This window comes from Pipistrellus kuhlii, unplaced genomic scaffold, assembly GCF_014108245.1.
Source record: "Pipistrellus kuhlii isolate mPipKuh1 unplaced genomic scaffold, mPipKuh1.p scaffold_m20_p_4, whole genome shotgun sequence".
Lineage (NCBI taxonomy): Eukaryota > Metazoa > Chordata > Mammalia > Chiroptera > Vespertilionidae > Pipistrellus > Pipistrellus kuhlii.
Genome location: NW_023425540.1, coordinates 29,660,048 through 29,683,853, shown reverse-complemented (window position 1 = coordinate 29,683,853; position 23,806 = coordinate 29,660,048). Strand labels below are relative to the sequence as shown.

General features: G+C 41.0%; 1 protein-coding gene across 4 annotated transcripts in view; it reads right to left on the bottom strand.

Moving 5' to 3' along the window:
- Positions 1–23,806, bottom strand: part of LOC118703145 (regulator of G protein signaling 7 binding protein) — a 95,648-nt gene that overhangs the window by 8,173 nt on the left and 63,669 nt on the right. For 3 of the 4 annotated variants that reach the window (XM_045571492.1, XM_036409807.2, XM_036409810.2), the window contains 2 exons: positions 8,981–9,128; positions 5,875–5,945 (listed from right to left, as the gene is read on the bottom strand). In XM_045571492.1, coding sequence (XP_045427448.1) covers positions 5,875–5,945; positions 8,981–9,128 — 219 coding nt within the window. Of the gene's footprint in view, positions 1–5,870; positions 5,946–8,980; positions 9,129–23,806 lie in introns of those variants that run through there. The other variant, XM_036409811.2, reaches the window with a different exon arrangement.

The following is a 23,806-nucleotide window of genomic DNA, read 5'->3' as shown; positions in this document are numbered from 1 at the left end:
GGGTTTGGTGGTCCAGATGAGAGCACATCAGGGATAGGAATCTCTGGGATTGTTCCCAGACCCAGTTTAGACTGGAGTAGGACTGTCCACAGGAGGAGACTCATTCTAGAGCAGATACCATTCCTGATGAATTTGTTTCAGACTTATTCAAATGCACAGTGTTAACAACCAAATTCTAAGCAAGAGTCAATGCACTAACACACCCCCACAGCATTTATTCAGTCAGAATTTTAGAAAAGGTGAAACTGTCTTTCAGGCTAAATATATTTCCACCGATTTGTTTTGTCTGATGACAGCATGCATTTAGAAGATACTTGTCCTTCACTTTCCAATCTCCTTCCAGCTTTTGTCAGTGACCTTGTGGGCTCTCCACAGGTGTCTCCATTTGTAATCCATTTGACACAGCAAGACAATCATAATTAATGAAGCTCCCTACAGCACTGCCAGTGACCCAGAATGTAGGACAGGAGAGTCACTGAAGCAGGGGAGAGAACGTGGGCTGAGAGCCAGGAGATCTGGACACTGTCTGGAGGAACAGGGTGGCTCACTCTTTCTTCATGAATCTCTTTGTCTCCAGTCTTAACCTGAAAGGCCCTGTCTAAAATGAAGGCATAATCATGAAACCATTAAAATCTTTGTTCTTGGCCACCTTCCATTAGTTGCCAATGAAAGTCAATTTAGAGTACACTGTTAAGTCAAATTTTGCTTGTGGCAGGAAGGGGGTGAGGGGGAGAATCTGATTAAATCTTTAAGTGCCGTGATAAAGGCAGAACAGTTTCTGATTTGAGGACGAGGATGAAGCCTGGGGAACAGGGGAGCTGAGCATTTCCAGGGTGGGTTCCCCCCTGGCAGAATTTTCACCTGATCAGGTTTTGAGGAAGGAAACAGAGGGACAAGGAGTAAGTATCTTTCCCCTTTTCTCCCTCTGCTTCAAACATACATACATGGAATAAAAAAGAGAAATAAAATAAAAAAGCCAGAAAGAAAACAGATGTCTTTCTATAATAGTTTCCATCCAGTTAGTATTGTTTTGACCGTAAGGTCCCGTAGAAGAGAAATGGAATAAAACTGTCTACATTTCACCCCAGACCATTTCCTGCATATATTAACCTAGACTTGTATAAGAAACAAATCACCTGGAAGGTTATAGGAAAGTCCCTGTGGACTAGTTCAGTAATAATAAGTCAGAGAAAGGAATCTGGCTGATTTGTTCATTAAAATGGTGCCATATGCATCTGCTAAAAAGTGTTTCCAGCTCTAGAGACGTGTTCCCCTTCCCTGGGGCCTTCTCAGACCCTGACCCAGACTCATGCCCCTTTCTCCACTAGTCAGTTCTCAGTGGCATCATGCTGCAAGTGCCCATTAAAAATGTAGAGAACAGAGGTGTACCTTCACATGCTAAGGGTTCCCATTTCTCCCACAAATGAAGAAAACTGAATTACCCACAGGACTTCCCTCATTTAAAAAAAAATATTTAAAAATCCTATTGCATCTCTCCCTTCTTAAGAAGTCATTGCCTTTCCTAGTTTTTTTTTTTTTGTTTTTTTTTTTTTTTTTCCTTTTACTGGAATCAATTGATTCAAGGTTCAAGTCCTGGGTATTATTTATTTGATCTCTTTCATTCATGTTTATTTAATTTTATTGATTTCAGAGAGAAGAAAGGAGAGGGAGAGCGAGATAGAAACATCAATGATGAGAGAGAGAGACTCATTGTTTTCTGCCTCCTGCACGCCCCCTACTGGGGGTCAAGCCAAAAATCTGGGCATGTGCCCTGACTGGGAATTGAACTGTTTATCAGTTGATGTTCAATCGTTCAGCCACATCGGCCAGGCCTCATTCATGTTTTTACTTACAGTATCAATCTTTAATTACTATCATTATATTTAAAATCAAATTATATTTCTGTTTATAAAAGTGATATAAAGTTACACAAAATATTTGTTATAATTTTTATGATTATAAAAACATCCTAAGTAAGTACAATGAAGTTTTGTTTTTCCATTAATGCATGGTTCAAAAACTGTTGAATGAATTTTCACCAAATGTAGAAGGAATGTTTGGGATGGTCTGGTTTAGAAAAGCGGCTACATGGGATTCAGACTGGGCACTCTGGGCAGTGATCCTCCTGGGCAGCTGGCCGTGAGGTACAGCGAGAGGCTTGTATGCTGTTGATGGAGGTAGATTTGCCCAACACATTAGGAAGCTGAGAAATAGCTTCAGACATGAACCCACATTCAAAGTCTTGAGAATCAGTGTTCTGAACTGCAGACTCAACCTTTCACAGATGCTACATATCATCAGTGGTAACAGGGACTGCTCTCTTTGATGAAGACTTCGAGTTTTCCTGAGCTGAGTCGGTGGGGCAGCCAGTAAATAGTAGAAATAACAGTTACATCAACAATAGCAACAACAATATAATAAAGCAATTGCGAATGTTTGCTCTCTGTAAGGGTGGTAGTAGGTATGTGACATGCATTGCATCATTTAATCTCCACAGCAATCTCTGAACCAAGTGATTCTGTTATCTCTTTTTCAGGGATGAGGAAATGGAAATTTCCATAAGTTAAACAACTTGTTCCAGGTCAGAAAATTGGTAAGTGGCAGAGCCAGCATTCAAATCCCAAGTCTCTATCCCCAACCACCAGGCTTATTTCTAGCAACAGACTTGCATGCTGTGTGTCACATGTGGTAAGCACTGCTTTCTTAGAACTGACTACCAGGTCACCAAAACACCGCTCCCATGGCTGAAGCCAGTTAGCCTTGGTCGCCAGGCTCTTCAGTTTGATACACCACATCCCCAGCCTCTTATTTTCTGACACCCGCCTCCAGCCAACGGGGCTAAGGCCACGTGACTCCCCAGCCTCTTTGTCTGGTGTTCTCACTTCCACCTCTCCACCTGCTGCCACGCTGCTTCCCAAGCAAAGGGCTGCTCCTTCTCTGCTGCCAAGTCCTCTCCCTCCTTGCTCAGAGGCGGGCAGCACCCTGTGTTCCCTCCTGCCCAAGCTCTGCTCAGTGGGAATGATACTGTTTAATTAGCTAGTTACTAATAATAGGAAATGAGCAGAGGGGAGCCAGACATTATAGGCATGTCAGTCATTTGGGCAGCTTCACCAGGAAGTGACAATTTCACACTCCCCAGAGAACCACCGCCCCATTCCCCATAGATGACTGGGGAAGGGACCAGACAAAGGCGAAAATGGATGCATAGAAAGTAAAGTTGGGGTGACATAGGGAAGGTGCCTGGCAGTCAAAGTTGGGAGCGGAGATCATTGACCAGAGTATGCAGGGCTACTGCAAACCTGCAACAAGTTGAGAATATATAATCCCCTAGACCCATAGTCAGCAAACTGCAGCTCGCTAGCCACATGCAGCTCTTTGGCCTCTTGAGTGTGGCTCTTCCACAAAATACCACGGCCTGGGCCAGTCTATTTTGAAGAAGTAGCATTAGAAGAAAGTTAAGTTTAAAAAATTTGGCTCTCAAAAGAAATTTCAATCGTACTGTTGATATTTGGCTCTGTTGACTAATGAGTTTGCCGACCCCTGCCCTAGACCAGTGGTTCTCAACCTTCTTAATGCCATGACCCTTTAATACAGTTTCTCATGTTGTGGTGACCCCCAACCATAAAATTATTTTCGTTGCTTCTTCATAACTGTAATTTTGCTATGGTTATGAATCGTAATGTAAATATCTGTTTTCCGATGGTCTTAGGAGACCCTGCTAGTGGTTCTCAACCTGTGGGCCTAGACAAGAAGCTAGTGCTCTTGTGTGATGCTTGGAGCTCTCTCGGCTCTCTGGTTCCTTTGGCTTTGCTCCTGCTCGTGTTCCCTCCATAGCTGCATGGTCCAGGGTCCTGGGGACCCACACACGATGGACTGATAGGCTGCAACTGGAATACCAGTTAAGCTAGCCTGATGCTATATTGGACTGTGCAGACATGGAATGGGAACTCTGGGCCCTGGCTTTGATCTTAGTCCTGTTGAAGGCAAAATGGTACTTCTTCCTTGGTGGGACAAAGGGAAATAGGAACTTGGAAACTCGGGTGTGTAATTCCAGAGATATAAAGCTTTTTCCAATATCTCATCCTCCCCTGTGAGTCTCAGAAAATGCTTTCCTTGGAATATCCCAAGAAGCCCACTCCCACTAGTAACCCATGGAGACATGGAGATCTCCCCACAGAGAACAGAAGCACAGGAGTTTCTTACCTCTAAAAATCTTCTATGCACCTGTTTTTAAGGCCGATGCTTCACTTAAGGCTGCTCCGGCCATGTTTGCTTAACGAAAGTACTTATTACTAGTCCCTGGTACATAGCTTCAGACATGGGGCTGCAAAGTTGGGTGCAGATTTAACAAACATTCTTGTTCATGGCCAATGTTATTCTACTATGTTACAGAGTTGCTTTAGGTACTGGAAATACAGTAGTTAACAAAAGTTTATAGCAGTCCCTCCCTCACGGAATATCCCTTTTCCCTTTCTGGGTTAGGGTGTAAACTCCCCTAGAATAGTTCTGGAGAAGTACTGCCTGGAATTATTCTACTTATAGTCTGTGTGACTGATTAAGTTAGTTAACCTCTCTGTGTCTCAGTTTCCTATAAATTGGAAAAATTAATTGCATTTCTCTCAATGATGTTATTAGAATTAAATAAGCTAAAATAGTTAATAATCTACAGTATTTAGGATAGTAGCTGTGATATTGTGACTTATAATAAATATATATATTTGGTCTTCCTCCTAAAACCCTTGGAATTTCTTAAGTGATGAGAGCTGTAGAGGTTTCTTTTGTTATGTTAATGAGGAACTTTTGAAACCGCCTAAGAATGGAGGCTGGTTGCCAGGGGAACTAACCAAGAGATTACAAAATTGTAATTTTTAGTCCCAACCCTGACCTCCTGGAAGAAGAGAGAGGCTGGGGATTGATTTCCATAACCTATCATCAATGATTTAATTAATCAGGCCTGTACTGAAGCCTCCATAAAAGCCCAAAAGAACGGGGTTCTGAGAGCTTCCTGGTTGGTGGACATGTGGAGACCTGGGAAGATCGGCATACTTGCAGAGAGGTAGAAGCTCCACGCCCTTTCCCCACACCTTGTCCTCTGCATCTTGTCAATCTGGCTAAACCTAAAATACGTTCTTTTATAATAAACCGGTGATCTAGTAAGTGAAAGTTTTCTCTGAGTTCTGTGAGCCACTCTAGCAAATTAAGCCCATGAAGGGGGTTGTTGGAACCTTCAATCCAGTTGGTCAGAAGCACAGGTGACAACCCTTATATTGCCATTGGCATCTGAAGTGTGTGTGTGTGTGTGTGTGTGGTGGCGGCAATCTTTGGGACGTAGCCCATGACTTGTGGGATCTGATATTATACCCAAGGGTAGTATCAAAATTGCTAGGTGGTATGGACATCACTTCCTAGTTGGGTGCTGAATCATAGTGACACACTTTAATGTATGTTAACTATTACTGTTACTTTCTTTAGATAATTAAATATGTAAATGGCAGAGATCTTCTTTTGGTAGTATTCTCCACTAGGCTGTAAACATTGTAAAGGCAAAGGCCAAGACTTCAGTTCTTTTGTGTTTGCCACACCTGGTTTAGTGCTTCCACAGCTCAGGCAACGGGAACTGCTCTTGACTGACAGGGCCAGCAGAGGACACGTCTGCTTTGAGGTCAGGATAGATCTGGGCTATCTTCGGGCAAAACTGTGTTCACCGGAGGGATTCCATTCTCATTATCACATTTTTTTGAGGAAAGACAAATGTACACCAAATGCTTCCTGTTGTTTGTGTAGAAGAACTTGCTTTAATTTCTCTTGAAACAAATCCCAAGGTTCTCATGTTAGAAAACATCCTCTGCCTCAAAAGGAAATGACATGACTCACCTTGATTTTTCAATGGTAAAGGCATAGTTTCCCTGAGTTTGCTTAAAAGGTTTTTCATTTCTCGCATGTCTCTGTAAAAGTGATGGAAAGAAAAAAATCATCAGCTGTAAATTTTGGAAATGCAATCTCAGTCTGTTCTGTGATTCAACGGAAGGACAAGAGTCTGTGGTTAATTGTATTAGCTCTAGTTGCAACAGGCAAATATTGAATCTATTTTGCTTTTCTAAGAAGGAAAAAAACACACAATAAAACCCCACAAGATGGGTGACTCTGGGTGGAAAGAGAACTAGTCTGGCCAAGATTTCTCTGGGACATTCTGCTGCAGGAGCCCTCATCTCTGCCACAGGTTGGACTTGGCTGAGATCAGGGAAGAGGACAGTACTTCAGATTTCCAGGGGGAAGCAGAAGACACACAACTAGAATAATGGGGTTACCCTGGGTAAAGCAGAGGCTGGGTGCTGGTCCGATGGCTGTTGTGATTGCATAGGTTCACTGCCTGTTGTCTCTACCAGGATTGGAATTGGGTGTAACATAGTTGTTAAACATTCACAGGGTCAATACTTATTAAACTGACTTGGAATGATGTATGACAAATTCTAACAGTGTCAGAGAAGAGCTGTTCACAATGGATGAAACGGAGAGAGGGAGAGAGAGGGGGAGAGAGAGAGAAAGAGAAATGGCAGGGGGTGGTGCAGGTGGTGGTAAACACTAGCCTATATATCTAACCCTCCAAACCTCCACCATCCTCCCTCATCCCAGACTACATATGGCCATGAGACCACAGAGTCGGAGAGTCAGAAGCCATTTTCCTAGTAAGAGGAGGCAAGATGGACTTTTCAAATCTTTGGGATAGTGGATCCCCATATGTTCAGCAATGGCTATCCACTGGAGTCAGCACTATCAAAATCCCAAGACACAGTGGTGGATTTCATTCGAAAGAGCAAATATCAGATAACATCTTTTTGTTAGGCAAGCAATAGCTGGCACCCAGGATTTAAGGGGGGGGAAAAGAGTTTTCTTTTTTGGGGGGGGAGGGAGAAGGAAAATTTTAAAATTAAGGATATAATATCTATTCATTGATTTTTTTCTGTCATTTGAGAAAATAGAGCCATATTTTAATTTTAGGTTTGAAATCTCTAAGTCCATTTCATGAAACACAACTGTTCTGTTGAGTATAGTTTAAGAACCACTTGCCTTCGGGAGACCCCGTAGGTATTGACTGGTATGTGAAAAGGAACTCAGAAGGAGCTGATTGGAAAAGGAGCAGAAAGCAGCCTGGGGATCTGTAGAAATACACCAGTATAAACACTCAGAACACCTTCCCACAGGTAAAAGGATTGTCTGTGCGGTACTGCCTATTGCTAAGCCCCAAAGGGTATTTTTAGAAAGAGAAGTTGGGGGAGGGAACAGGAGGACAGGGCCCTGCATCCAGAAATACAAGGGCACCCTATGTTTTCCTGTGCATTTCCCAAGGGCAGGCACAAAGTGGGAGAGGGCTAGTAATGCAGTGTGTGAGGCAAGGTCTCCTTGGAGAGCACCAGTTCTCAGCCTTGGATGCTTCATGGGAGAATCACCTTATATGGAGCCCTACTCCCTGAGAGCCTGACTTGGTTGGTTTATGGTGGGGTCCAATCACCAAGGATTTTTAAAAGTCCTTCTAGTGATTGTGATGTGCAGCCCAGTGTGAGATCTTAGGGCTGAAAAACAGAGGAACTGTGGAAGCCACCCTCCCAGACAGGTCTCTATTCCTACTTCTCTCAGCCATTCCCATCTCCTTCAACCTGAATCCAGGCTGTAGGACAGAACTGAAACACGGCCAGCTCATTGGACTCTATGCCCCTATTTTTATTGCTACACATAGCTTGCTTTTGTAAGCACACAGGGCTTGGATGTGGCTTCTCTGCAAAGCTTCAAAAGAGGAAAAAGGCTTTGCTGATGGCTTATGCCCTGACCACAGCCCTCTGGCAGATATTTCTTCCTGGGAATAGAGCAAAACATTTTCCATTTTATAAATTAAGATAAATCACTCCCTCATCATTTGTCTATAGTTCTAGCAAACTGTGCCAAACAGCTTTATTGTTTGAATTGTTGGATTTTCAAGCTTATACAAAATCCAAGTTTTATTAATAGTACATAATTACCACATGCTTCAATTTTCTATAAACACAGAAATTCGGCAATTAGCTTTAGAGTTATATCATGATCTGAAAGTAGAACCACAATGGCTATAAATGCTCTCATGTGTTACATTTCTAAAAATTTAAAGAGAAAATGTTTCTTATCTTGTCAATGACTCCTCCCCACCCCCCTCCCCTCATTCTCTTCCACCTCCCCCCCCCCTCGCCCCATCCCACACAGCCCACAGCCCACAGCCCACACCCCTCACAGAGCATTGGTGGAATTGCCCAGCATTCATTCAGCTGCTTGTGCAGGCGCTGGTGTCATCAGTGTGAAGGACAATAAACAAGCACATTGTCCTTCTGCCTCACCGAATAGTATTTTTAGCATTTAGGTGAGACATGGCACTTACCATCGCACCCTTCCCTCAGGTGAAACAGAATCCCTGTACAATCTATTCTTCCCAAGAAAGAAACTCCCTCTCCAGCGGGGAGCAACTGCTCCCTAAGACAGATGCATTAACTCGCTCTGACCACTAAGGGGCCATCAGCTACATTCTGGGAGAATAAGAGAAGGGAGCCCAGCAAAAAGCTGTTTGTGAGCTAGAAGACATGCTCAGCCCCTGCGTGGCAGCCAAGCAGGCCATTCCATGCATCTGAAATCCGACAACCTCCCGGAGGCATCTTGGCACAATTTGGGGACCCAGCCCACTAGCTAAGCTGTGACAGTACGGAGATCCAACTTTCTCCCTTGCCAAGAATGCACACTGTTTTATTTCCATGGAGATGCATGTGGTAGAGCGGGATGAGCAAGCCTGCCTCCACGGGAGGTTCAGCTGCGGTTCCATTGCAGTTTGGACCCCTTACCTTCTCTCAGTTCAGTTTCCTGAGCGCTCCGTTTCTGACTCTGAAACACAAAATCCTGACTCCCTGTAGCCCAGAAGAGTGGAGGAGGATTGGCAGTCTATTTAGGGTAACTTCCCACTTACCTTTCAGTGTTCTCTATGTCTGTGGAAACCTGCCAGGAATGCTGCTGCGTATCGACGGCGGGTGAAACGGAGTCCTCTAGAGCAGGTGGCTCAGTGCTCTCTTCAATTCTGCAATCCAAACTCTTGGTTCCCCCGCCAGGCTCCTTTCCTAAGGGGCAGGGAGGTGGGGCCAGGGGTAGGGGTGTTGGTAAAGAGGAGATAGACAAGCAATCATCAATGCAGCTGTATGCCCAAGATGTCATTACAAAGGTTGGCTCTGCTTTGGACCAAATGCTCCGTTAACACTTATTTCTGAATACTAAAATAATTGATATATAAAAATAAATGTGTGTGTGTACGTGTGTGTGTGTGTGTGTGTGTGTGTGTGTGTGTGTGTGTAGCATGTTTGCACAATACTCTGGGAAGATAGCTTGAGGTTGATGCAATTTGAAGATCAAGATAAAAGTAAAGGTCCTGTCTTTGATGGGATATTGGTGCTCTGTAACCCATTCTTATGGAGTTTGATCAGGAGGAGATAAACAATTAAGTGGTGATGAACTATATACCATTCATCAGCTTGGAGAAGAAATGAGCCTCTGAATATTCAGCCAAAGCACAAACACAAATTCACTGATGAGAACTTTTGATCTTTTGGCGTGGACTTTATGCATATTGATCCATGGTAATGGAATTGCTTTTCCAATTTTATGGCATGCTGTTGGGTGTGAGTTAATTAAGCACATAATTTAGCATATTACCACTTCACGGTAGGAGGGCACTGACCTCTTAAAAGCTTTTGCAGAGTGCTTCCTGGGAGAGTACAGCAAATGCAGTCCATTTGCTCCCCCTCCGGGCAGGTCAGCATAGGACACTAGTCTGTGAGGTTGAAATGTCTTGGGAATAGAGTATGGTTTGGGCAGCAAAGAGGATACACACAGATGGAATTCCTTGCTCTGTGGGCTCTGCCTGACTTAGGGGCCACAGTGGCCCCTGTCCTGCCATCAGGACTATAGTGCCCAAAGGGTTTCCTTCTTATTTCAAAATGAATTCACCTCCTTATTTCAAAATGAAATACATCAAGTATATTATTAGTTTCAGGCACATTAGCTTTAGGGAACAAGTAGTAAATGTTCCTTCTTGGAGTCCTCTCTCTACCTTCCTCACCACATGTTCGCCTTTTACAACACAAGCATCAATAGAATCCAATTCATGACCTCTTTGTTTGCACTTACTAGTACTGTCTGTAATAATTATGCTTTTATAAAACAAATACCATTCTATAGCTTTTTCAAAGTAAAATAACTATTCATGTATTCCTAAAATGCCTATGAGATGTAATAGCAAGCAATATCCTCATTTTCCAGACCTAGCTCTACAATGTGGATGAATGAGAATAGCTCTTGAATGTTGGACTTGAAGTTGAGGACTCGTGTCAGCTCATAAACTCCCTGAAAAAAACCCCTCAGAATGCTATCTTTAAATTTTTGAGTTATGAAAGGACTTCTAAATATGTCTAGGGATGGGTTCTTATTATATTAACTAGAGGCCTGATGCACAAAATTCATGCAAGAGAAGGCCTTCATTCCCCTGGCTGCTGGCACCAGCTTCCCTCTGGCACCCCGAAACCAGGCTTCCCTTGCAGCCCTGGCTTCATCTGGAAGGTCATCCAGAAGCACGTCCGGAAAGATGTCCGGTCTAATGAACATATTATGCTTTTATTATTATACCTTTTTTGGTATTTGATTGGCATTTGCTATCAATTTCCTCCCCCCCCCCTTTTTTTTTGTTAATCTTCACCCAAGGATATTTTTCCATTGATTTTTTTTTTTTTTTTTGAGTGGAAAAAATGTGGAGAGGCACAAAGAAACATTGATGTAAGAGAGACACAATAATTAGTTGCCTCCCACAGGTGCCCTGACCTGGGCCAGAATGAGCCTGCAACCTAGGTACGTGTCCTTGACCAGAATCATTCTGCAGGCTGCTGTTCTATCCACTGAGCTAAACCGGCTAGGGCAAATTCCTCCCATTGTTTACTTTGAAAATTAGCAAATCTTCAACAAACTTTCAAGAATGATACAGTGGACACCCAGATATTCCAGTTTCACCAAATGTTAATAATTAGCCATATTTTCTTTTATATTTCATTCTCTCTGCTTCTGTATATATTTCGAACATAGGTTTCATATATATTATATTGATCATATATATTTTTTCTATATAAACAATTTAGAAGTAAGTTGCAGACATTAATGACACTTTATCCTTATTACTTCAGCATATATTTCCTAAGGAATAAGGATGTTTTTCTATTTAACCTCTAAATAATTATTGTATCCCCAAAAATCTTTGGTTAAATATGAGTCAATGCAATTTGGTACAGTGCCATTATTTAATAGTATATATTTAAATTTCCACAATTGTTCCAATAATATCCTTTATAGTTTGTTTTTTAATTTTTTAAAAATATTTTTATTGATTTTTTACAGAGGAAAAGGGAGAGTTAGAAACATTGATGAGGGAGAAACATCAATCAGCTGCCTCCTGCACACCCCTCATTGGTGATGTGCCCGCAACCAAGGTACATGCCCTTGACTGGAATCAAACTTGGGACCCTTGAGTCTGCAGGCTAATGCTCTCTCCACTGAGCCAAACTGGTCAGAGATATATAGTTCGTTGTTTTTTGTTTGTTTGTTTTTTTCTGTTTTGTTGTTGTTTTTAATCAAGGGATCCAATTAAGGATTATGAATTGCATTTAGTTGTTCTGTTTCTTTATTTTTCTTTTATTTAGAATAGCACCATTGTCTTTTTTTTGGTCTTTTATGCTATTGCTATTTTTGAAGGAAGAGTCCAGGCCAGTTGTTTTATAGAATGTCTTTCATATTAGATTTGTCTGATTTTTTTCACATACCTAGAATACGAGAAAACCTTTTGGCAAGAATATTATAGAAGTGATATTTTAACCTTCTTACATTGTCATGTGTCAGAAAGCACATAAATCAGTTTGTTCTATTATTAATGATATTAGTTAAGTGTTATTGATTGCTTGGTTAAGGTGGTTTCTGCCAGCTTTTACCATTGTAGATGCAACCTTTTCTCTTTGTAATGAAATGATCTATGGAGAAATTTGTTGATAGTTATGGCCTTTTCAATTTAAATCTTTGTTTAGGCTTTAGAAAATTTTCTCTATTTTTCTGGTTACCTACTTCTTTCTATTTTCTCTGTTCTTTCAGAATTCCATCTATTTTTCTTAATTATCCCCCATATTCCATATTTATTTTTGAGGTAAATTCTAGGATAATACCCTGACTTGATTTTTCAGTTCATTATTTTAGGCTCCCAGAATGTTCATTATAATAATTAAGAACTGTGAAGGTTTGAGATTTTCCTCTATCTGTGAGTTAGTCTGCTAGAGTTTAATAGGTACTGGAAGAAGACATGAGACTCCTGGGTCGGAGACAGCTTATTACTCACACAATGGCAGTAGCCAGAATGTCATCATTGGTTTCTTGAGTCCTAATTCCCACAGGGAGATACAAAAAGGGCCAGATCTTATCCATACATCCAGGAGGCTGTGTAACAGAACAGGAATGCTGAGCTTAGGGATTTTGATTCTTTCTATAAGCATGTCTGCCTTTTGCTCCAGAGGGAAACATTTTCATTATACTGAATAGTAAGCATGCTTTGCTCTGGAGGGAGACACTGTCTCTGTTTCCCAAGGTATTTACCAAATAAACATCCTGGAAAAGATAGTGTAAAACAAGGGCAGTCAGTGCCTCACTTTGCAAGATGTACAGAAAGGCCAGAGATGAAAGGAGAATTGCCTTCCAACAGTAATTAATCCAGCTATTGCATTTTTTATTGGTTGATCCCATTTTTGTTTCCAGTGAATCTGGCTGCTTCCTTTTGTTTGCAGACAGTTATTGTTTTATGGGTATGACAGACTAATAAATCTTTCTGAGAATACTGATTACATATATTTTAAATTCTTCATCTGTTTCCACTTTAAAACTTATTCTTCAAGTATCAATTGTTTATTTTTTTTGCATTTGGCATTTCCCTGTCAGGGTATTGGTTTTTCTTAAAAATCTAGTCATTTCTGATGTCTATTTGATGCCATTATAAATAACGTGGTTATTAATAAGAGAAAAGGAGCAAAGGAAAGGCCAAATAGTATAGTCACTTATGCAGTTTTTCCAGGAAACTGCAGTTGAATACTCCCCATAAAGCCACCAGTCTGTCCCCCACGGGGTGGAGGGGTTGGGGGGAGAAGGTGACCAGGCCAGGGGGCGGGGGAGGGGGCACTGGACATGGGAAGAATAGGCGCATGCCCAGTAAAGTTTAGGTGGCCTAGAGAAGGTACTTGTTTATGGGTCACGCCCGGGAGCAGCTCATTGGCCAGAATAGCATGGCCACTGCAAGCATGGGAAGATTTGAGATATTTTAACTCCTAAACAAAGGAGTTTGCTCTCTCTTCCTCTTGCCTCTTGCCTCACACTCCTGCATTCACCCACAATTCCCACAGCCATGTGGGCCCCACACAATGGACCGGTGGACTAACTGTCCTAACGCCCTACTGGACCCAGCTCTACTCTGGACGTGGGCTTTACTTTTAGCTGTGCTGAAGCCCCAGCTGCACCTCTTCCAGGCCCGGATTAAGGGAAATGGGGCTTTGGAAATCAAGGGATGCAATTCTACACAAATAAATATCCCTCATCCTCCAGTGTGAGTTTCAGAAAATTCTTTTTTCTTGAGATAGCGGAAGGATCCCACTTCAGATTAATCTTTGAGGCTATCTGTTTGCCTATCATTCTGATTACAATGTCCTCTTTCTGGTTATTGTGGAGGAGGGGCAGGATGTGTGGTTGAACAAGGTGTGTCTAAAGTTTATAAAGGGTGCTTCTTTTTTATTTTTGAAAAGAAGTTTTAATTTTATTTTTCAATTATGGTTCATATTTAGTATTACTTTGCATTAGTCGCAGGTGTGCAGCATAGTGGTTAGATCATCATATAGTTTACAGAGTGTTCCCTCATGATTTCCGGTACCCACCTGGCAACCATGCATAGTTATTACAAAACTAGAGGCCCAGTGCATGAATTTGTGATGGTGGGGTCCCTTGGCTGGGCTGGCGATCAGGGCCTATAGGGCCTGGGGGGTGGCCAATGGGTGGGGGGGAGAGTAGGTAGGCCTGTTGGGAGGAGTGAGTGTGGGAGGTTGGCAGCCGCCACCCCTCCAATTGGGGCTGATTGGGGAGAGGGTTTGGGCAGGAGGAGGGGCTGTAGAGGTTGGCTGTGGGAGCACACTGACCACAAGGGGGCAGCTCCTGCATTGAGCATCTGCCCCCTGGTCAGTGCATGTCATAGCAATTGGTTGACCAGTCATTCCAGTCATTCAGTCATAACAGTTTTAAAGGTCGCTTGGGCTTTTATATATATGGATTATTGCCTATATTCCCTATGTTATACTTTACATCCTGTGACTATTTCATAACTACTAATTTGTACTTCTTAATCCCTTCACCTTTTCACCCAACTCCCACCCCTCTGGCAACCATCAGTCTGTTCTCTATAAGTGTGTTTCAATTTTGTTTATTTTGTTCTTCAGATTCCACATGTAAGTGAAATCCTATCATATTTGTCTTTCTCTGAGTGCTTCTCATCAGCCTGTTCTGGGGGGTCCCATGCTTGCTGAGTTTCCTGTTTACCACTCCTATTCCAATAAAACATACTGAGCAATTTACCCTGGGGAAAAACACGGGAGTCCTGTGCTTACTTTCTTATTTCAACAGCTGTCCTTTCAGAAGCTCAGAGTTATTTTACACTGTGCTCTGCTTTGCTGTAGTCTCCATACACAGACCTGGCATTTCCCTGGGGGCAAGCAAGGATGCCCTCTCTCCTTTGCTCAGCATGGGGCAGCCCAGGTTTTTGACTGCAGATTTGCAATTGTTGATTCCAAGTTTGAAGTATCTGCAGAATTGATTTCACTTTTGCAGTAATTTTCTACTGCATGAATTTGTTTTGTTTATTCATGGGTTTCTTATCCAGTTATGGTTTCCTCTGGTTAGTTATATTCACCAATCTAGTCCCAAGTACTTTGTAGTTTTGAGAAATTGCATAGTTTTTAGAAATTCCTTAAAAGTGCTAGTTTGCTGAAGTCATCATTTCTTATTTTTCAGGGGCATGGGAGACAACCTCTGTATTGTTTTCCTCTTACAAACAGGAGGGGCCATGTGGCAATTATGATTGGATTAGATCATAAATCCATTAGATCATGGATTCTGAGCAGGAGTGATTTATACCTTTTCCAGACTGGCTCCTAGAAATCCTCCCATATGATCCCCTATGCTTTTTTTCCTCTCCCTGGTGACTGAATGGATGTGGAGAATAGAAAGAGAAATGCTGCCAACCCCATTAAGCTCTGGCATTGGAATAAATAACCAACTCTTTTATTATTCTAATCCATTGAGATTTGGCATTTCATGCAGCAGTCACTCTACCCTGACAGATATAAGAACTAATATGAATTTATTCTTTTCATTATATCTTTTTCTGTTATTTCAATAGATTCTCAGTAGGAGGGAAAATACTACATGCATGAGTTTAGTTCAACATCTCTGGACAAGCGTCTCCTCCAACTATACTCCCTCTCTTTTGACAACGGATATAGAATGAAAACAATTCACTAAACTGTTCAATAATTATTAATTGAAAATTTACTCTGCTCCAGGTACTATGCTAAATGTTGGGGATACAATGGTGAGCACACTCAAGGTGATCAAATCTAGAAAGGACAACAGACCAGAAACCATGCAATTATCCCTCAATGTAACACATGCTGCAATCTGTGCCATGAAAATGCTTGGGAGACACACTGGGTGGGCATCATCCCAGCCTGAAAGGCCAGGAAAAGTTTCCTCCTATAAGAAGTCCCATCTGAGTTATAACCCAAAGAAAGTATAGAAGTAGGCCAGGTGAAAGGGATGGGTGTGCAGTGGGGTAGTGTGGGTTTCAGGCAGAGGGAACAACTGGGAAGACCTTGCAAGTTCAGGCTCCTCCAAGTAGTTCAAGATGCCTGGAGTGTGGTAGGGCAGAGGATGGGGTGGAAGACAGGGGAGGGGCTTGCTGGTGAGCAATGAGGCTGGAGAGGATAAAGGGTCATCGTTCATTGATGCTCTTCTAAGCCACATTAAGGGGACAGCAGAGAAACACCCAGCAAATCTGGCCAGTGGCCAACTTGAGTTCTTCCACAGCTTCCCCCTTTGACCTTTGGAATTATTATTCTAAGTTTTTCTGAGAATGGAGCCCTTTTCTCTAACATCAGGTGGGTTCTCAGGAAAGGAATCCAATGGCACCCTCAAGTCAATGTGTTATTTCACCCAACAAAGTGAATATGTATTGAAAATCATTTCACTTCTTATTATGAAATAATAATTTAAAAAAAAACCCTGCCCCCTGAAAAATCAATTTCAGGCCTCACTGAACAAATATTTGCTCAGATGGGGGATGAAGGTAGGGGAGAAGGAGAGCTTTTAGAGCACCTTGAAATCATTAAGCTGGCTTCTTCACTTTTTAGAACTAGGATATCAAAAAGTTGGCCACTTTTCTCAGGGCCTTGCAGAGCTTTCTGCCTCCAGCTCCTTTGGGACTTCCATGTATTTTTAGCCTGTTTGTGGATAATATAATAGGCATGTTTGAGGAAATGTTAAGGGAAACCACCCATGAAGCACATACCAGTTTGGAAGGCTGGTTATTCTTATATTCGTGAGAAATGGTTGGCCCTTTTAGGGGAACAAAACTACATCTGATTATGGGGCAGTCTCCAGAGAACCACAGAACACCCTCACCCTCAGAGGTCCTACCCATGGGCCCGGCAGCTGGGATGGGTCATTTATTGAAAGTGGGGGTCTTTTTTTTTAACACTTCCCTCTAGAGACCACTTCCCTTCTCCTGATCTCTTATTTCTCCTGTCCTCTTTCTCCTCTTTTCTCCTTTTACTTCCATTCCTTCTTGCTTTCTCACCTGTCTTCAGTCAACCAATGACAATGAGAAGCACTCACATACACAGTGCCCTTTTCTGAGGTCCTGAGTTTAGCCTCTCGTGTTCAGCCAAGTCAATTTTATTCATTTATGTAAATTTCCCCGAGAATCAAAACAAAACAAACAATTGTCTCTGAGCTAATAATGTATCTGTTTTCTATCATTTCCTTGATGGCAGGGGCAAATTCCCTATGTCCTGTGTTCTCTGACACATTATGTACTATGAGACTATGCCCAGGGAAGGTTTTAGGACAGTTGTCATACTGACTGTGAAAACAAAATGAACATGGCTGGCATGAGATGCACGGAAGCTTATCCACACAGATATTCTCACTCTCATGCATTTTCATAACTGGTAGGTGCTTTTTAATTCCACTCAATGTGAAAAAACAAAACAAAAAACACCTGGGGAAATATAGGCTGTTTGTTAAGTAATCCACTTTGACTCTCTCATTTCTAAAATGCATGTAATTTAAATAGAAATAAGTTACATTAATTCAGTTGTTTACCTATGTGAAGAAATAGTTTCAAATGCTTTTTTATACTATGGTAAGAAGATATTCAGAGTGCCATAAAACACATAGTGGAAAACAATTATACCATGCACAGAGCTCCATTCTTGCCAATACACTGAGAAAGAAACATTTGCCAGTTCAGAAGACATACAGAACCACCCCCCTTTTCCCTCACTGCCCCAAGTGCTACGCTGGGATCCTTAGGCACTGTGGTCCCGTCACTGCTCCCAGAGTAGCAGCGCTTGAGGTGGCTTCACGGAGGTGAGTGAAAAAGCACAGGGTCCCCTCGCTGCACAGGAAAGGGGCAGACAATAGAAGATACATTAGAAGAGGCCCTATGAGACTCTTACTGCTCCACTTCTGGCCTTTAAAGTAGAGCAGAACAATGGACAAGATGGATTTACTGTACAATTAATTAATTTCAGTTCTCCCACAGTGGGTATCTAAGGCTAAATCATGGTCCTTTAAAAAAAAAAACACCAACATTTCATTGTTGAAAATATTACAGATGTCCTCCTGTTCCTCCCATTGACCTCTTCTAGGTGGTACCTGCCCTGCCCTCCCTCCAGGCTTTCACCACCCTATTGTCTGTGTCCATGGGTTATGCATATATGCATACAAGTTCTTTGGTTAATCTCTTTCCACCCACCCCTGCCTTCCCTCTGAGATTCCACAATCTGTTCCATGCTCCTTTTGGAGCACACGAGTGATATATTTTACATTTTTATTATTTATTTATTTATTTATTTATCCATTTTCTTTTTTTTAATCCTCATCCCCGGATATTTTTCCATTGATTTTTAGAGAGAGTGGAAGAAAGAGATAAAGACAGAAAGAAACATTGATGTGAGAAACACATCAATTGGTTGCCTCCTGCATGAGCCCCAACCAGGGCCCAGGCCCAGGAGGAGCTTGCAACCAAGGTAGGTGCCCTCAAACCTGGGACCCTTTTGGTCTGCAGGCCAATGCTCTATCCCTTGAGCCAAATCCGCTAAGGCTAAATTTTTATTTATTGGTTAGAGAGAGAGAGAAAGAAAGAGAGAAACATGCATTTGTTGTTCCATTTATTTATGCATTCATTGGTTGATTCTTTGTTGTGCTCTGACCGGGGAATGAATCTGAAATCTTGGTGTATAGGGCCAACGCTCTAACCAATTGAGCACAATTATTTTACTTTACCAAGTATTATCATATCTTAACATTAAGCTTCCTAACTTAAAGTAAAATATTTTATAAATAATTAAATGATTTATGGAGTTCACTTTTTCTTCCATCTTAAACATAAGAACTTCATGTTATTTTGGTAAGAAATTAAATACAATGGATTTTATCCATTAAACATGGTATTTTGCAGTACTAGTATATGCACTAATAATAAATAAGCCAAATCTGTGGATAAAATTTAATCATAGGGCTATTATTTTCCATTTCTCTGTTTAATATGCTCTCTTTGTCCTTCTCTAATGTAGCTTAGTGGAAAATGGGACAATTAGAGGAACAATTACAAAGTTTGCAATGGGACCAATGTGCTGTGTGACCTTGGACAAGTCACCTCTTTTAGCCTCAGGTTCTTCAAATGTGAAAAGGGAAACAACTGTACTTAAGGATAAAATAATATGTGTAAAGCACCTAGCAAGTAGAAGGCACATAATCAGTGGAGGCTATTATCACTCCTTTAATTCTACCGCTCAGCTCATAGCTACTTTGACAAAAGGTGATGACTATGGTGTTCTAGTAACTGTTGAAGTTACTAGTCATGAAGATAGAATAATAACAGATGATTTTAGATCACCCTTAGAGTTCAGAAGTTGGTCATGTTTATATTCTTCAAACAGTGCACATGCATTCTGATCTTGGGTCCTTTGCATTAGATACCAATGTTTATGAAATTGTTTCCTCTTGTCATTCAAATCTAGGTTACTAGTAAGTGCTACCTCTTTTTAAAAAATATATTTTTATTGATTTTTTTACAGAGAGGAAGGGAGAGGAATAGAGAGCTAGAAACATCCATGAGAGAGACACATAGACCAGCTGCCTCCTGCACACCCCCTATCGGGGATGTGCCTGCAACCAATGTACATGCTTTTGACTGGAATCGAACCTGGGACCTTTCAGTCCACAGACTGACGCTCTATCCATTGAGCCAAATCAGTTTCGGCAAGTGCTACCTCTTTACAGAGTTTGACCATCTCTTCTAGAACACCTAGTCATGATTACATCACCCATTCTATTTTCATTACTGACATCTCATTTATTGATATTTGGGATGTTTATAACATTTAAAAAAAATATTTCTTTGCACTAGACTCATGGTCGGCAAACTGCGGCTCGCGAGCCACATGCGGCTCTTTGGCCTCTTGAGTGTGGCTCTTCCACAAAATACCACGGCCTGGGCGAGACTATTTTGAAGAAGTGGTGTTAGAAAAAGTTTAAGTTTAAAAAATGTGGCTCTCAAAAGAAATTTCAATCGTTGTACTGTTGATATTTGGCTCTGTTGACTAATGAGTTTGCAGAATACTGCACTAGACTATATAGTCCACAAGAACAGGGATCTCTTCAGCCTGATCACTGCACCTTCAATGGTGCCTTACATATGTTAGGTGCTCAATACGTACTGGTTCAAACAATGAATGCATGTTTCCACTCAGAATTGGAATCATAGTCTATTTTAAGGTTTATTGTGCTTGTTTCTTCTGACCCTACTGTTCTATTTTAGTATCAACTGCCTCATTACATTAGAAAAGGATAAGGTCTTTACTTCTGACTATATTCCATTTCTATCTTTATGTCGCTTGTTGTTGTTTTTTTTTGTTTGTTTGTTTGTTTGTTTTTATTGGTGTGGATCATTTCCTTTTCTTAATGCGAGGCTGGATACATTAGAGTCTTTACTGTTCATAGTCTGCTCTTTGTCTTGAATTCATCCTGAATGTTGCTGGATAGCAGCTCATTAATTTCTCATTAGAGCCTCTTGAGGCCTTAGCTCCCACTAGATTTTGAATTAAGATTTTTCAATTTTTAACATTTTTCTATTCTTTCCCTCTTGTGATTACATTTCCTCTGCATATTTTTATCTCTGTGTTAATCATGGTGACATATTTCGGGAGAAAACCCCTTATTTTGGGGGGAGAATGGGAAAATGGTATACGCTCAGAGGACCTGGGGACAGATTTGCTGTTCGCTGTGGCAGAGGCAGAACAGAGCCAGAGACACTGCAAGTGAGGTGAGATGAGTACAAAAACAGAATGAGCAAGGTCAGGTGTGAAGGGGAGTCACATGGAGTGCTCTGTCATCTCTGCCCCTTCTGAATGGGACTGTTGCCAAAACTGATTGACTGGGACAAGAATGAGAGAGAGAGGAAGCCATGGCCGCGAGAGCAGGATCATTCAATTCCCTGGGAGTGAATGAAACCTGCAATCTCATTTCATCTGGTGGCAGGAAATGGCATTTACGGTCAATGTGATACATGGACTCGGTTATGGGAAAAGATTTCCTACCAACCAAAGTGTGAAGAAGTGAGAGCAACTATTTTTCACTATAAACATAGAAATTAGACTTTGTCAAGTAATGGTCCAACCTACAACTTAACATGCTGGAATATGAAACTACAAGATGTCTAAAATTATTCTCCTCATAAATATAAACTACAAACATAGCTTTTCAGAAACACACTCTGCATGGGATAACCCAATAGCCTTTATTAAATGTGGATTTTACTTCACATTTCAGTAGTTTAATTTAATTTTGTTGGTTATGCAAAAAAGAAAACATAATTTTAGTAGTTTTTCTTCATTTCTTTGGCAATAGCTTAATGTTGTAAAGTATAAAAGATTGCCAAATAATCGATTGTATCGATCACACTTATGAGATAGCAACAATTCAGAAGCATTGTATATGCAAAAAATAAAAATAAAAAGATACACTAAAGATATTACTAAGGATTAAGGATAATCATGGTTTGCTTAAATGGGAGAAAATTACAATCTTTGATAGTAAATTCATGCATGCTGCAGGAACATTAAAATGATTTGAGGCTTCTTCCCCCCCCACAAAGAAACCATATTCTTTGCACCTGCACTGACCTTACGTGCCCTTCATGGAGTAAACTCATGACGACTCACTACAATAGTAAAATTAAGTGTGATATACAATACTTGCTGGACCTCTGGTGGCAGCCAGGGAGGTGATTAGAAATATAAGTAACCGTGAAGCAATTTGGTTTCAGTATTTAATCTCAAAGAAAAATTGACTAGACTCATATTGAGCCAAACTTAATGACTCAATTACAATTTCCTTTCTTTCCTTGATGGAAAAGTAGAAATATTTAATTTAGGTTGTTTAAACCTAAAAGTTATCAAAACACCAGTTTTCATAATAGCATTAAAAAAACATACCAGAAGGGGTTCTAAGCATAAAGAAATTTCGAGTGTTACAGGCTAGAATGGGAGTCACTATTCCCCTGAGACTCTAAGCACTATTTGATCTTTCTCTCCCTCCCTCTCTCTCTCTCTCTCTCTCTCTCTCTCTCTCTCTCTCTCTCTCTCTCTCTCTCTCTCTATCTCTCTATCTCTCTATCTCTATCTCTCTGAAGATGAAAGGCAGACAGATGGATCCATAGTAACATAGGTTAGAATTGACTAAGAGTAGACATGGAAAGAAGATTAAAGGGATGCTCAGGAAAGCTAACAGTCAACATGAATTATAAGTTATTAAATTTGATGTTAAGTAGTAGAATTTAGTTGTATATTGTGGCTGGCTTATAAATATGTGTCAAATAGATGAATGAAAAAAGAATGGTTTATGGCTTGGATATTGGCTGACTGGTGGTGCATTGATTTCTGAAGAAGTTAGTGAGGTCATCTAGATGGGCCCCTTCCCTAGCCCAAGGCCACATTGGAAACACCACTGTATTAATTATATTATTTTTAGAGTTGTATATAAGTTAAGCACTAGAGCAAGTAGCAGGGTTTATTATTTTTAAAAGAAGAGGAAGGGAAGGAAGTAGGTAAAATGCTGACAATAGAGACAGAAGACAGTGAAGACAAATGAGCTGATCAGCTCAAAGGTGATGTGTGTTTTTATTTGTATGCTCAACACCAAATACAATAAGGAAGAAATCTGGGTGAGGTGCCCTCTTTTACTTTTAAACAGAGCTGGGAGATGTGTGTGTGTGTGTGTGTGTGTGTGTGTGAGAGAGAGAGAGAGAGAGAGAGAGAGAGAGAGAGAGAGAGAGGACAAGTAAATACATTGGGCCATGACAACCTGTTTGGATGTCATCAATTCATCAGTGTGTATGATACTCATTTTTCTGATCAGGCTTCAGGAGTGTCGAGATAATCTCTTCAAACAAGTTCACTTGTGTTAGTAACAGAAGTAAAGATAGAAACCATTAAAATGTAAGTTTTTGGAATGCAGATAAAAATATAGTATATGTACATGGAGAAAATTTTCTCTTTTTTGGAGCATAGCAAGACCCTGTTTTTAGTCCTATGTGTATACATCAGTATATACACAGATATAATTTTTACAAATACTTTATCATGTTATTTAGCTCCCCTCTAATTACAAGCTCATTTGATTTCAAATATTTACTTTGTTTCTTCCCCTGAAGTGTCTTTTTCCTTCCCTTCTTCACAATCTTATCACAACCTTATCTTCTTCACAATCAACTCAAACCCAAGCCTTTCAATAAGATTCTCCTTGAGTATTAGTTTATTAACTTCTTCTATCTCTGAATTTAAATAATAGACATGTATTTCATTTTATGTACCCTCAATTCTCCTGAGCTCAAATACAAAATGTTTGCATTCTGGAGGTTCCCAATAAATTACTGTTTGGTGAATTAGTGTAGAATATATGGGTTCACTCCTCCAGTAATGGAACTTTTGGCTTCTTCCCATCATTCATTCCATTTCACCCTCTCACGTCATGTAAGAGCCACTGGTTGGGTGAGGTTGACCCTCTGCTAGTTCCAGGAAAGGGCCTGATTGCCTAAACCAGTCTTCATAATTCCATCCCTCTGCCAACAGTGATTTGTTGCATAGACCCATGATCTGACCTGGTCCAATCAGAATGAAGCTTAGGATGTTTGCTAGTCTGCAGTAGGGAGAAGTTCTGACTTTTTATGGATCTTGTGATGTGCAGATGTTATTACTCAAACTGTCGCAATCAGTTTGCTAATGTGGGGGAAGGCGGCCTAAAAGTAAAGCCAGGAGAAGACAGAATGTCACTAAGAATGGGAGTCGGTAGTCTAATAAAAAACATGCTAAAGCCATTACCACTGCTGGAGGCTTCAGTCATT